Source organism: Fukomys damarensis, unplaced genomic scaffold (assembly GCF_012274545.1).
Source record: "Fukomys damarensis isolate Sample0158 unplaced genomic scaffold, DMR_v1.0_HiC HiC_scaffold_32, whole genome shotgun sequence".
Taxonomy (NCBI): Eukaryota; Metazoa; Chordata; class Mammalia; order Rodentia; family Bathyergidae; genus Fukomys; species Fukomys damarensis.
Genome location: NW_022900944.1, coordinates 9,156,336 through 9,171,332, shown reverse-complemented (window position 1 = coordinate 9,171,332; position 14,997 = coordinate 9,156,336). Strand labels below are relative to the sequence as shown.

The 14,997-nt window shown below is 49.8% G+C and overlaps 1 protein-coding gene across 2 annotated transcripts in view; it reads left to right on the top strand.

Annotated features, from left to right (window-relative positions):
• Nucleotides 1–14,997, top strand: part of Adgrg5 (adhesion G protein-coupled receptor G5) — a 38,092-nt gene that overhangs the window by 11,443 nt on the left and 11,652 nt on the right. For both annotated transcript variants that reach the window (XM_010638885.3, XM_010638887.1), the window contains exons 3-11: nucleotides 5,673–5,774; nucleotides 5,986–6,064; nucleotides 6,838–6,994; nucleotides 7,480–7,602; nucleotides 8,126–8,242; nucleotides 9,866–10,018; nucleotides 10,764–10,885; nucleotides 11,087–11,349; nucleotides 12,192–12,309. In XM_010638885.3, the coding sequence (XP_010637187.1) occupies nucleotides 5,711–5,774; nucleotides 5,986–6,064; nucleotides 6,838–6,994; nucleotides 7,480–7,602; nucleotides 8,126–8,242; nucleotides 9,866–10,018; nucleotides 10,764–10,885; nucleotides 11,087–11,349; nucleotides 12,192–12,309 (1,196 nt within the window). In that variant the 5' untranslated portion in view covers nucleotides 5,673–5,710. The remainder of the gene's footprint in view (nucleotides 1–5,672; nucleotides 5,775–5,985; nucleotides 6,065–6,837; nucleotides 6,995–7,479; nucleotides 7,603–8,125; nucleotides 8,243–9,865; nucleotides 10,019–10,763; nucleotides 10,886–11,086; nucleotides 11,350–12,191; nucleotides 12,310–14,997) is intronic.

The following is a 14,997-nucleotide window of genomic DNA, read 5'->3' as shown; positions in this document are numbered from 1 at the left end:
CTGAATCCTTGCCAGCATTTATCATTTTCCATATTCTCTTGATGGCAGCCATTCTGACTGGGATGAGATGAAATCTCAATATTGTATTAGCTTTACAAAGCATTTACTTCATGACTAAAGATGTTGAACAATTTTTTTGTATAATTGTTGGTCATTTGTATTTCTTCATTTGAGAAATGACTATTCAGATCTTTTGCTGATTTATTAATCAATTAACTACTTGTTCTCTTGGTGTTAAGTTTTTAGTTCTTTATATATTCTGATGATTAATTCTTTGTTGGAAGGGTTTCTGGGAAAAGATTTAACGTGTATTTCTTGTAGTCAGTATATAGTTAGATCTGGCTCTTATAATCCAATCTGACAATCTGCATTTAATTGAAGCATTTGGCCCATTTATATTTAATGTAATTGATTTTCTATATGATTGGGTTTAAATGTACCATCTTGCTATTTTCCTTCTCCTTATTCCATCTGTTTTTTCTGTTTCCTCTTGTCCTGCCTTATTTTAGATTGACTATTTTTAAATGATTTCCTTTTATCTCTACTACAGTCATATTAACAGTATCTCATAATTTTCTTTTCGTGATGATTGCTGTAGGGTTTTAAAGATATGTACTTCACTTTCTCACTTTCCATAATTGGCCTTCGAATGACATTACAGTATAACACTTAAAATAGCCTAGATTCTTACTTATCTTTTGGTTCTTTGTGATACTTTTGTAGTATATTTCTACTTCCAATTATTGTGATCCTATCGCTTCTTGGCTTTTTGGCTAAGATCAAGTGTAGCAATTATTGTGATCCCTACAATACATTGTTACTATTTTTACATTATACAGATAAAGAATTTTGCTTTATTTTTAATACATTAAAAAAACCCAAATCCATACTTTTTGTTTCTTTGTTTAGGTCCAAATTTCTATCTGATATAATTTTTCTTTTGCCCTAAGAACTTACCTTAATATTTATTTTAATGCCGGTCTGTTGGCAATGAGTTCTCTGTCTTTGTTCCTCTGAAAATGTCCTATTTTTGAATGATATTTTCACTAGGCATACATTTTGGTTTGACAGATTTTTCTCGAATAATCTGGCTGCATTATCTTCTGGTTTGTATAGTTTATTATGAGAAATGTTTCATCGTTCTTACCATTTGTCTTTTGTATTCAGTAGTTCTTGTTTTCTGACTGCTTTCAAGACTTTCTGTCTGGTTTTGCAGCTATGCGACGGTGATGCATCTAAGTGAGGTTTTCTTTGCATTTATCCCATTGGGTTTTATAAAGCTTTAATAATTTTTAAAAATTTTGGTCATTATCTCTTTAATTTTTCTATTATTTTTATTGCTAGTTATTGTTTTCTGTTCTATCTTCTTCCCCTGTGGTTCCATTCGCATGTGTAATAGACCTTTTGCTTTTGTCCCATGGTTCTTGGGTATTCTGTTAGTTTTTATCTGCACTCTCTTGGATGTTGGATTACCCCACAGATCCTTGGGTTACAGGCTTGATGCCCAGGGTGGGATTATTGGAGGTGGTGGTACCTTTGAGAGATGTGTGCTATTGGGAGGTCTTTGGGTCATTGAGGATCTGTCCCAGAAGGTGATTGTGGGGCTGGTCTCCCCCCACCACACCTTTTCTCTGTAGCTCATGACATAAGCAATTTTATTTTGTCACATTCTCACATCATGATATACTACTTTGTCACAAGCTAGAGTAATGGGAGCACTGATCATGGACTGGACCCTCCAAACCTTAGAGCCAAAATGACTCTTTCCTTTTTACAGGTGATTCTTTTGGACATTTTGTTGTAACAACAGAAAGCTGAGTAACCCAGTATTTCAGCAAGGGTAGTTTGTATTGCTCCATATTCAAGTTCACTGAGTCTTTGCTGTGTTTGCTTTGCTGATAAACTTGTTGCAAGACTTCCTTGTCACTGATACTGTTTCATTTCCAGCCTTTCTGCTTGATTGCCCTTAATAATTCCATTGCTTTCTTACTTCTTGTTCGTGGAAACCCACTTTTCCCACTACACTCTGATACGATGTGCTAATTCCCACTATAATCCGATGGTTTCAACAGTTTGTTCAATTCTAGGGCTAGGTTTTCTTGAGATAGGTTTTCTCTGTGAAGCTGAGGCTGATCTTAAATGTGTGTGCACCAATGACTGTACCTCCTTAAGTCTTCTGAGTAACTGGGATAACTGGTGTGCCTCACTGTGCCCAAAGGGTCTGGTTCTTTTATCTGGCTCTTTTTATATCTCAAAAATAGGGTTTTTGCTTTTTTTTGGAGGAGTGGGGTGCTGGAGATCACACCCAGGACCTTGTGTATGCCAGGAAAACACTCTACCACTGAGCTACCTCTCTAGCCCTTGGTCTTTTCTGTTACTTAATTTCATGTGTCTTTAATCTTTGACTGACTACCAGACATTGTGTATAAAAGAGCAGTCATGGATGAGGTAAATGATAATTATTCCTAGAAATGGGCATATTTCTTATTACTGGCTGCAGTGTAGGGTCCCGAGTCAGGCCAGCCTGTAGTTAGTTTGGCCTTAGGTTCTGGCATTGCTATACTTATGTTCTATGTACTATGAGCTTCACAATTCTCCGGGGAAGGCTGCTGCTGCTTTATGCTTCATTTGAGGCCTGAGTCTTGCAGAAATTTTTTTTCACTATTACTGCTCCATTCATCCATGTATGTATGCAACACAGAGGGAATCTCTCTGCAAGTTCTAGCCCCTTCCTCAAGTTGAACTGCTGCTCCTTTTTATGTGGTGCAAGATTTGTGGTAGAGGCAATGGATTCTTGGTTCTCTTGCTCTAGTTTCAATCTTAGACAGTCCTGACCTTGAGCCCCAAGAGTAGGGCTTTGTTTCTGTTCCTCTCTCGTTTGCCACAGCTAGACCTCCTATTCAGTGCAGATACTAGAGCCCAGACAGACTTCTGTACCTCCCTCCCACGGAAACCAAATTTTGCCTCACTGATGGGGGGATCTTGAGGGTGAATGAGATTCCTGTTTTTCCAGCAGCAAGAGAAGAAGGAAGAGGAGGAGGAGGAGGAGCCAACACTGTACCCTGCTTTGTATCAGTGCAAGGTCCTGGGTACCAATATCAGTGTTGGGTGCAGGTGGGGGCTCCCTACTCCTCCATGGAGAAGTGGATATTGGCCTGGCAGTAGGTCAGGGACTCGTGGGATGGGGGTCTCCCATCATCAAGGCTGGGGTGCAGATATATCTGCAGCAGCCAGCCACCACCTCGTCTTCCTGCAGGGGCCAAGCTCAGGGAGGCTTTCCAGGTCTTCCTTATCCAGCCTCAAACCTTACCAGGTCCTACCTGTCATCCTAGAGCCTCCCTCAGGTCCTGCTCCCTTCCAATCAATTTCATCATCTAGTGGGTGTGGAATCCTCTTGCATCTGGGGCCCTTGGGGATTCTAAACCTGCCACTCTAGCCATTAAGAATTCATTAAGGTATCAGTTGTTTGCTTCTGATCTACTTTTGTGTCAACCAGCCCTTCATTCACACTCTGTCAGAGGACAAACCATTCATGTGTTTCGTGTATCAATAGCATTGTCTTCAAAAGCCATTACTGTCAGAAATCAGTTTACTAGTTTACCTTGGACCTCAGCTCTCCAAAGGGCTCAAATGGATTTTGTACATCATTGGATTTTCCATTGTCATGGTGGAACAATATTCTCCTATGACTCTCTATGTCCTAAGTGGAAATAGAAATCATTTTAATGTGGCTTTTGGACAGTTAAAGAATAAATTTCCTGTTTGTTGCTTCAATTATACATTTTATTTTCTATTATGCTAACTCGTATAGCAAGATTACATTTTTTTCTTGTACAACTTGGTTTTATTGAAATGAATTGCTTTTGTTTTTCCTTTGTGTGCTTTCCCTAAGACATGCCTCAAAATAATTTTTCCATGTGTTCAGACCCATCAGCCTACATATTCTTTTCTTCCTTCTTTTTCTTCGAGGTCTCCCTTTTGGAACCTTTTCTCCTGCCTGCTTCTGGATGGGATGTGTCCCGTGGTTCTTCAAACATCAGCCTGGGCCTTCCTTTCTCTTCACACATCATCTAGTATAGCAGCTTCACTTCTCCTGTGGTGAGGTTTCCTGTACCCTGTATTTTCTTTTATTATTTACATCCTCATTTTGTTGGAGCACATCCTCTGATAGCATCTTAAGAAATGATCCCTGTTTCTATTTGACCACTTAAGAATTGATACCTAAAAACTCAATTGCTTGGCTGGGCTTGATTATTGGTTGGTTGGTTTGTTTTGTTCTGTTTTTGAGACAGGGTCTAACTATGTAGTTGAGACTGACCTGGAACTCACTATGTAGCCCAGGCTGGTCTCGAATTCACAGTGATCCTCCTGCCTCAGCCTCCTGAGTGCTGAGATTACAGGCATGCGCCACCATGCCTGGCTTGGGCTTGATTATTGGTGAGGCTTTACTGTAAGTTGGATCTTAGCCATTTCATCAAAGAACACTAAAGTGTCAATAGGTATGAAGTACTTTTCTTGGAATAATCAATTCTTCAGAGAATTTTCTCTTAATTTGGGCCACAGCCCTGGCTACTGTAGCCTTCTGAAAGCTGAGTGGGAAAGGAGATGGGAGGGGATTTGGCTTAATATTTTATACCAAAATGCAGCTCCCATCTTCTACAATTCTCTGTGGTGCACCTTCTGCAGGGAGTGAACTTTATGTTGGAGTAGGATTGTGGATGGCAGAGTGGTAGCACAGGGGACTTGGCGACTGAGTTGGACAATTAATTAATTTTTGCTTTTTAGGGGGACAGGATCGCTCTATGTAGTTCAGGCTGGCTTTGGACTCACTGTGTAGCCCAAGTTGGCCTTGGACTCACAGCGATCCTTCTGCCTGCTCCCTGAATGCTGGGATTACAGATGTGTGCCACCACTCCTGGGAGCTGGACTCTAATGACACAGCCAACAACCACCTGTTTTAGCCTCTTCCTTTATCCCTACTACAGATGTTTCCAGTGCCTCCCAGCTCGCCAGTGTTTCTCAGGTGTTGAGGCTTGAACTAATTGGCTGCTTCTTGTCCCCTCCCCCACCTCTCCACACTCCTCCCCACTGCAGGCAAATGGGTTCAGCTTTTTGCCTGACAAATTTATTACGAGGTGGCCACTTGCTCGGTGCCTTCCAAGGTTTGTTGTCATCTCTGATCTCTGCCATTGTCTTTTTCCCTACTGTTTCATCTGTGATTCAGTGCCTGCTCATTCACTTCCATTTTGGTGGGGTTGCAGGGGGTAGACATGAATTTGCAGTATTTCAGCAGAAGCTTATTTGCTCATTTTAAAATTGAGGAATATGAAGGTAGAGAGACCTTTGATGAGTTAATTACAGGACAGGATGAGATGCCATGTTTCTTGCTCCCAGGCAGTTTCCCCTGGGTGAGGCTGGAGTTCAGGGGTGCCCCCAACAGGGCATTTTGGGGGGCACCTCAAGCTGAGCTGATGGCAGTTATTACTTAGTGCTCGGTCATGGAGTTAGAGACCTGATTTCAGCTACCTTCAAGCAGAGTAAGACCCTTTGTCCCTCGCTGTGCCTGGACTTTCTCATCTTATGATATTGCAGGTCCCACCCCCAGGACATACCAGGGGCCTGGAAATCAGAGGTGGCTTTTACCATGATGACAATGGCTTCACCTTTTCCAGGGCAGGAGCCAGTTCTTGGAGAAGACCTTGTACAGGGCATGGATTGCTGCAGGGCTCTTTTCTTCTGCCTGTGTCTTCTGACTTCTCAGGGCATGACAGCAGGTAAGAGAGCTCTGCCACATGGGGTGAGGGGGAGCAGTCCAGGGTACGGCTGGGATGTGGGAGGTGGAAAGGGGCTACTTTGGCCTCCTGGAGGCAACAGCATCAGAGAAGCATAAGAAGTCTCAGCTTGGCTCTCACAGGCCTTGAGCCTAGGGGCAGAGGATGGCTGAGGATGCAGGCTGAAGAGGAGTCTGAGTCTTTCTTCCCACAGAGATCACATCAAAAGAGATCCTTCATTGGATGCAGAGAATGGAGTGGCCTAAGGGCCGGAAATCCCCTTCTCCTGATGAGTGAGTTGACCTTGTCTGTGCAGTCAGCTTTACCTCCTACCCCAGCACTACTTTCAACCAGTGGTTCAGGGCTGGTCTGGTGTAGACTCAAGGTGCATGTAGCTGGGCATGGTGGTGCACGCCTGTTATCCCAGGACTCTGAGAGGCTGAGGCAGGAGATTGCAAAACTGAGCCCACCTTGGGCAACTTAGCAAGACCGTCTCAGAATAAAAATGTCTAGTTTTGTGGTTTAGAGGTAGAATGCCCCTGGGTTCCTTCTCCAGTACCACAGGGGAACTCGGTGCTATATTCAGCATGTATTTATTGAATACCTGTTGTGTGCATTCATTTATTGAGTACCTATGGTAAACAGGATAAACAGTCACCACTCCTGGTGTTTATTGTCTAGGGTGGGGGCCTTTAACCATCATGAAATCGAAGTGGGCTTCTGCATTTTCTGGGATGGGGCTTCTGTGACTGTGGCTGGACTTTGCAGGGTCTGTGACCCTAAGACCAAGCAGCTCCGGGGAGAGGCCATTGCAGCTGACTGGCTGGGCTGACAGGATACTTTGGTCAGGGGGTGGAGGAGCAGTCAGGGAATAGTTCCTGGAGGAGGTGACAGCAGACTGAGACGTGAACAGGAGCTAAGTGGGAGAAGGGTTGGGTGGAGTGGGGAGTCCAGAGTGTGACAGGGCCTGGAGCTGCGAGTGATGGGCTGGGAGGGAGGCCTTGTCCTCCCAGGCTCTGAGCCCCCTCCCGTGGCTCCACCCCCTGGCCCTGTGTCCTGCCCGCAGCCAAGTCCATGGCCTTGAGCAGAGGCTGCTGAATGCCACCTTCCACGACAACACGCTAGAGTTGAGCACGAACACCATCCAGTCTCTGGTCTTCAAGCTGGGCTGCAACTTCACTGGCCTCTCCTTGAGCAGTGCTGCTCAGGAGCGGGCCCCCCAGGTCAGAGGCCAGGGCATGGGGTGGCAACTGCCTCTGCCCCAAGTCCTGTGGGGATTTAAAGTCCAAGCTGCCCCCAGCCTGGGCTCCTTCCGGACAGACAGCACTGCCTCCTGTGCAAACTGAGAGGTAGCAACAGAGAGGGAGGTGCTGGGGCCCTCGGGGACAGTATTTTCTTCCAGCCTTTGGCTAGAGGCAGGTGGAAGGCAGGTCCCTATCCCTCCCTAGCACCCTGCATGCCTGGTTGGTGTGGGGAGATTGCTCTTTCTTGTGGCCCCAGCTGGCGGGGAGCACACCCAGATTCCAGGCTGGAACGGCAGGGTGGAAACCTGGGCGTGGGATCTGAAGGAGAGGCTTCTGCAGGTGGTGGCTCCAGGAGGAAGCTACCCAGGGAAGCCGGGAAGACTTCACAGGGAGTGGGGAACCCAAGGAGTGGGGCCCATCGGGGGCCCTGGACACTGTACTCAGCCTCCCCGTGGCCCCCATAGGCCCGGGCCCTGCATGCCATGCACTTCCCTGCGGCGCTGACCTGGGACACCTGTGCGAAGCCTGCCCGGCCCAGGGAGCTGCGACTCATCTGCATCTACTTCTTTACCACCTCCTTTTTCCAGGTCAGCAGAGGGCACAGAGGAGGGTGGTGCCTACCCTTCCTGGTACTTTGCAGGCACCCATGCACTGTGCCACCCCAGCTGGGTCTCAGTTTCCTTAACAGCTGTAGGGAGGTGCAATTGCCACCGTCAGATGGGACTAAGAAACCCAATTTGTAGATGCCCGTGCAGGAGGCAGACTCAAGGCACAAGGTCTCTGTTCTCAGGGAACTCTCCAATCAGACATCTAAAAGTCAGTTGTGACCATAGAGATACAAAGCGGTGGATGAGTGGAGGTGGGTTGGGCCCAGGAGGGCTTCTAAAGAAGGTGCCCTTCAACCTTGGCTTTGAAAGTGAGCTGGGATAGCGGCAAGGGAAGGGATGATGCTGGATTGCGTCAGACAGGTCAGAGGTGGGCGGGGCGCTGAGCTGAGAGCACATCTGGGAAGGCTGGGTCGGAACACCTGGACACACGAAGGCCGCACTGGCTCCTCATTGGGGCAGAAGGGCCTCCCATCCCCCTCCATTCAGCCCTTCTGTGCTTTAGGATAACAACAACTCATCCCTGCTCAATAATCTTGTCCTGGGGGCCCAGCTGGACCAAAGGCGCGTGAACAACCTTAGGGAGCCAGTCAACATCAGCTTCTGGCACAACCAAAGCCTGGTACTGTTGGGGGTGCCCCCATTTCCACCCCATCCCTGTCCCCTCTGTGGTTGTTTTTTTTGGGGGGAGTACCAGGAATCGAACTCGGGTCCTTGAGCTTGCAAGGCAGGCGGCAGAACCACTGAGCTAAATCCCTGGCCCGTGGCTGTTGTTTTGAATGTTGATTTCACTCCAAGGTTAGCCTTAGTGTTCAAATTAGTTTGACTCAGAGCTGTGGTGCCATCTTGGAAATAAGCTGTCTTAAATCCACCCCACAGTGAAAATTCCTGCCAAGGAAATGAGAAGGAAGCTTTTGCTCATTGCATTCATTCATCAGGATTCTTTTAGTGGCCAGTGATAGAAAAACACCTCAAGCCAGTTTAAGCACCAAAGGAATTTTACTGGCTCACATCAATGAAACGTCCAGAGATTGCTTTGTTTCCATCATGGCTCAGACTTTCTCCATCTCTCAGGAGTAGTTTCCTGCTTTTTTCCTGTTTTTATTCTATGGCAAGGTGGATGCTAAAAAGCCCTTTTCCCAGAAGGCTTTTTCTCACCAATGCAAATCAGGATTCCAGGATCCTAAAGGGCCAACTGGGTCATGTGCCTGTCCCTGAACTAGTCTCTGCCCAGGAAGATGAAATGTGGGAGTTGGCCGGGCCTGTTCACCTGGGGTTGAGGAGTGTACTCCCAAAGGGAGAGCAGGTACAGATACTGGCCACTAGGTAGACATAAGCCCAGTGCCCCTGCTTCCTGATCCCTGGCATCCCTGGAAAGCCTGGAGTGCTATTTTGTTCTTTCTACCCTGCAGCCTTGTGAGGACTTCTCTACACTATTTTTTTTTTTTTTTTTTTTTTTTTTTGTACTGGGAATTAAATCCAGGGAGTTTGCACCGAGAGTCATCCCCAGCCCTTTGAAAAATTTACATTTTGAGACAGAGTCTCACTAAGTTACTTAGATGGGACTCAAACTTGTGATACTCCTGCTTCAACCTCCCAAAGTCCTCTTGCCTGTCTCCTAGAGTACTGGAATTACAGGTGTGTACCACCAGCACTCGGCTCCTGCACTTTTTACTTCACTGTCATCCTTTGCTTGCAACTGCTGGGCTTTGCCATTGCAGTACCTTCTGCTGGAATGAAAATCAAGTCCTTCAAAGCCTTGGCACCAGCCTTTATCCTGCGGTGCCCTGGTATGGCCTGTGTCATTTGCCCAGCTTTCCATCACCTGAGTGGCTACGATGGAGTCTCCCTGTCCTGCCCTGGGCCTGGGCCTGGACGATGGGTGCTCCCCATTGACAGGGAGGAGGGAGAAGGGACAGTTGACCATGGACACCTATTGTGTGCAAAGCCACCGTGTTCCTCATGATGCCTCAGCACCTTTATTTCCTGCCTATTTGTGTCCTGGGACTGAATGCCCCCACTTTCAGATGGATAAACTGAGCCTCAGCAAATTCTGCTGACTAGCCCAGGTCCCTCTAAAAGCCTGTGCTGGAGGTGGGGCTGGCCTGGGACCATAACAGCCCAGCCAGTGCCTGTCAAGTGCTGACAAGGGAGCATTTGAGTCTCCTTTGGCTCACAGGACCCCAACACCCTGATCTCTGGCCCCTCTCTGCACCCCTGGGACTGACCCCACATCTCCCCTCAGGAAGGCTATACCCTGACCTGTGTCTTCTGGAAGGAGGGAGCCGGCAAGAACAGCTGGGGGGCCTGGAGCCCTGAGGGCTGTCGCGTGGAACAGCCTTCGCCAGCCCAGGTGCTTTGCCACTGCAACCATCTCACCTACTTTGCGGTTCTCATGGTGGGTGCACTTCTGGCCTGGGAGGGGATCAGAGCCACAGAGGGCCCAGGGTATGTGGCAGAGAGAAAGGCAAAAGCTGGTGTAAGGGACAGAAAATCCAACTCAAATTGGTTTAACTCACATGCATGCACATGCGCACACACACACACACACACACACTCACACACTCACACACAGGCTCATGTTCCTGAAAAGGCTGGATTAGGCTTCAGGAAAGGCTTGATGCAGAGGCCAGAGGGCTGAATATTACTAAGACAGGACTTTGTTTTTCAAACTGTGATTGCCTCATGCTGGCCTTATCCTCAGGCATAGTCTCCCCTCTGGATAATAATACTACTGACAGTCATTCCAGGTTCATCCTCTGGTCGCTTTCAGGCCAATGGGACAACAGCCTCTGTTACCCAATTCTGCCAGCCAGAGTCTGGGGAGTGAGTCCTGCTGGCTCATGGTGTGTCATGTGCTCATCTCTAGAGTCAATCTCAACAGGCAGGAAGGAGAAGGGCTCTGATAGGCACCTGTCCACACACACCTGTGGGCACAGAGAATGGCAGACTGGGAGTTTTCATAGAGGAAGGGGGATGGGAGCTGTAAAGGCAAAAGCTACTTCATCTCTGCCATGACCTCAGTCAAGCTAGGACTGGGCTGGGCCAATGGGGAATGGGAAGGTGAGGCCACTGTGGACCCTCTGACGGACCTTGGGAGGGCAACTCCATGTTTCATCTGCAGCCTCCCATCCCTCCCACAGCAACTGTCCCCAGCCCCGGTCCCTGCAGAGCTGCTGGTGCCTCTTGAGTACATCTCCTTTGTGGGCTGCAGTGTCTCTGTCGTCGCCTCGCTGCTCACCGTCCTGCTGCACCTCCCTGCCAGGTACCCTGTGCCTGGGCGCTCACCTGCCCATCTGCCACTGCTCCACCCTTGCTTTCCCACCTGGGCTCCCCTCAGCCTTGCAGACCAGTGGCTTCAGTTGGGACCCTGCCCTGTCCACTTCAGTGCCCCATCGTTGCTCATCTGTGAGCCCAGGGGGTGGCACTGCTGCGTGCTGTCCCCAGGCCATCCTGTCTACTGTAGGAAGCAAGGTGACTCCATAAGACACATCCACATGAACCTGCACTTCTCCGTGCTGCTGCTGAATGTCACCTTCCTCCTGAGCGCGGTGCTGGCGAGGCCCTCCGGGGCTGCGTGCACGGTGCTGGCTGCCCTCCTGCACTACGCCCTGCTCAGCTGCCTCACCTGGATGGCCATCGAGGGCTTCAACCTCTACCTTCTCCTGGGGCGTGTCTACAACATCTACATCCACCGCTATGTGCTCAAGCTCTGCACTCTGGGCTGGGGTGAGCCAGTGTCCTCCCCTCGAGCCTGACGAGGCCTCCAGTGGGCAGGGAGTTGACCCCTTATCCTCTCTTTGCAGTCACAGTGACACCTCTGTAAATGCAGCCATCATCCCTTTCACACGCACCATTGCTTTCTCTAGCATTAGTTTCATGAGCACCTCCACCTCCGACAGCACCATCTCCGCCACCGTCACCTCTGACCACCTCTAACCCACCACTACTACTGCCACCACATTACCTGCTCCACCTCCGACAGCCCCATCGCCTTCACCACCTCTATCTCCAAACCCCACGATGGTCACTTCCTTCACCTCCATGTCCAACCACCACCACCCCACTCCCAACACCCCCATCCCAATGTCCGCTTTCCACAGCATCACCCCCACCGCTGCCATTGCCATCATGACTGTGTTCCATCACCACCTCCAGCCTCGTCCTCATTGTTGCCACAGTTTCCATCACCATGGGCACCACTTTCACCACCTTAGTCCCTTCCCTTATTGTCTCTATTTCTTAACCAGGTCCTTGCCTCTCTCCCACGACTCCTGCCACCTTGTCCCCATTGTGAGCACCGCTATAGCCACTCCCATTCTGTCCTAGAGCTGTCCCTAGAGTCACCTTGGAAAAGGATCAGGAGAGCCCCTGAGTTCAATCCCTAATGCTACGAGAAACAAAAATCTGTCTCCAAGCCCCCTAGCTCATTGCTCTGGAGTTGGACCACACGTAGGGGCCGGAGCTCAGCCAGTCTTCTTCCTCCTCCCTTGCCCAGTGAAGTTCTCTGTTCCTAGGCGCAGGGACCCGGCCAACCCTCTCGGGCCTCCTGACCCTTTGTCCCACTCCAGGGGTCCCAGCGATCCTGGTGCTGCTTCTCCTCGCTGTCAAGAGCTCAGTGTATGGACCCCATGTCATCCCTGTCTCCTACAGCCAGGAAAATGGCACAGGCTTCCAGAACATGTCCATGTGAGTGCCCCAGGGCAGAAAGGCCACCCAGGCCTGGTACTCAAGAAGGTATCTCAAGGGCAAGGCCTTGGCTGAGGAGAAGAGCAGGAACCATGGCTTAGACAGGGCAGGCTTCAGAGGGCTTTGCCCACCCCTTCTGTTAGATAGAGGGTTGTGTTCTGCACCGGTTGCCTCTAGGGAGCCACAGGACAGATACCAGCACCTGCTAAGGCCTCTAGGTCCTGGCATGTAGCCACCTGGCTGGCCACCCAGCCCAGTGTCATCTTCCAGCTGTGGGCTGCTGTGTGGTTTGGCCCACACCTGATGGTTCCACCTTCAGACTGCTAAGTTTTGCTGGCACCCGAATGGGCACAGGGCATTGCCAGGCCCCTCAAACCTTCCTGGTGGGAGAAGCAAGTGTGCATGGGGCTGGTGCTGGGGCTGGGTATGCTGTGGGGTTAGGGGTCAGCACGTGCAGGCCACATTTCCAACCACCGACATAAACTGCCACGGCCCTCTAGCCTTCGTGGTCCTTTCTGGCTGACACCAGCTCAGGGTGGCCAAGGGCTGCCCTGTGATGGCCTGCTCACTGCTTGGCTGGGTGGCCCTGTGGTCAGCCCTGTTTTACAGTCAGGCCAATCGAGACACAAACCATTTGAGAACCAGCCCAAGGAGATCTAGGCACTCAGTGCAGAGCTGGGACTTGGTCACAGGCAGCTGGCTCTAGAGCCGTGGTCCCCAACTACTGTCCCCCATCCAGCTTCAGGGGTCACTGAAGGCTCAGAGCCAGGTTGGGGAGGTACAGCCAGTGCTCTCACTGGGAGGTCAGGTTGGCATCTCCAAGGAGGTGTGGCTTAGCACTCTTCAAAGATGTATTTGATTATGGAATGTGGCCTGGTGGCACATGTCTATGATCCCAACACTCTAAGAAGCTGTGACAGGGGGATTTCAAGTTTGAGTCCCACCTGGGAAAATTAGAAACTTAGGGAAACCCTGCCTCAAAATAAAAAAATAAAAATGGGCTGGGATGCAGCTCAATGTGAAGGCCCTGTGTTCAATCACTGGTTAAAAAAGGCGGGGTGGGGTGGGGGCTTAAGTGATGTAAGGGATTTAAGTCACAAGATAGGAAGCATAATGTGTGAATGTCAGGGGCCCCACCCTAGGAACCAGCCTCCCCCTGAGGCTTCCTCACCTCCACACCTCAGGAAACTGTTACCCTGACCTCTGAGACTTACTCTCCTGCAGAGTTAAGTCTGAAACATATACATTCCACAACACAAATGACAATTTGAAAAACACCCCTTGAGCTGGCATGGTGGGTAATTGTGTATAGTCCCAGCACTCCGGGAGGCTGAGGCGGGAGGATCACAAGTTTGAGTCCTATCTGGGCAATTTCATAGTCTAGTGAGAGCCTGTTTAAAAAAAAAAAAAAAAGTCTGGGGATGTAGTTCAGTGTGAAGGCCCTGAGTTCAATCCCTAGTGCCCCAAAAAACAAAAACAAAAAAAACCTCTTGAGCATGATTCATCTGTCTGCGGTGGGACACAGGAGTCACCAACTGTGCTGGGACATCACCTGGCCAAGAGAATGAAAGTCCGCACTGTGCTCACTGAGGGGGATGTGGTGGATGCTGTGGGTGTCAGGAGCCCGTGCTGGGCACTCAGCAGGGACTGGGGGACAGTGAGAGGCACGGACTCTGGGCTCAGAGCAGAGCCCAGGCAGGGCTCCAAGTTCCACCTTAGTCTCTTACTAGTGTGTGCTTTGGAGCCAGTCTGTGTAATTAGGCTGGCTAGGTTCAAAGGTCATCGCCATGGAGATCGAGGAACAGCCCATGACAGAAGGCACACAACCTGGTGTCCCACTGGGGTGAGAGGCAGCACTTGGGGGAGGTATGCCTGCTCCTGCGCCCTGTTCTTGCATGGAGGTGCTCCTCCCCACGCTGCTCCAGAAGGGAGCACCAGCCCAGTCTAGCTGGGAGAGGTAAACTGCTGCAGAAGGGATTTGGGGGCACAGAGAAGAGGATAAGATGGTGGGAGGGTAGAAGGCAGGTTTCCAGGACAGCGCACCGGGCCCGTGACCGAGTAGGCTGCGGTACACAGAGGCATGAAGCCGGCTGTGTAGAGGGGAGAAGGAAGGAAGGACAGACTTCAGCGGAGCCTGAGAGATGGGCGTGGCTGGAGACTGAGCACAGGGTGCTTTAGAAAGACACGAGGTGGGTCCTAGTGCGGTGGCCTTGCTGGAAAGCTAGACCAAGGCTTCACCGTGTGTGCTCTCGGGCCAGAGGCAATGGTCTGAGTGGTGAGACGGACGCGTTGAAAGGGCAGGCTGCAGTTGAGTGTGGTGGTGCGTGCCTGTAATCTTTGCACTTTTAGAGGCTGAGGCAGGAGGATTGAAGTTTGAGCTCAGCCCAACGAGTGACAGTGAGATCCTGTCTCAAAATTAAAAAATGAAACAACAACAGCAAGAAAGGGCTGGGGGTGTAGTTCAGTGGGAAGGCCCTGGGTTCAAATTTCAACAACAACAAAAGGAAGGATGGAACAGAGAGAGAGAGAGAGAAAGAGAGAGAGAGAGAGAGAGAGAGAGAGAGAGAGAGAGAGAGAGAGAAGAGAGAAGAGAGAGAAAAGAAGAAAAGGGGCCAATCTAGCAGCCCAAACGCACCTGGCCCCAGCTTCCATTAGAGCCACCTGACCCTGGTGCTCTGCCTGTATCAC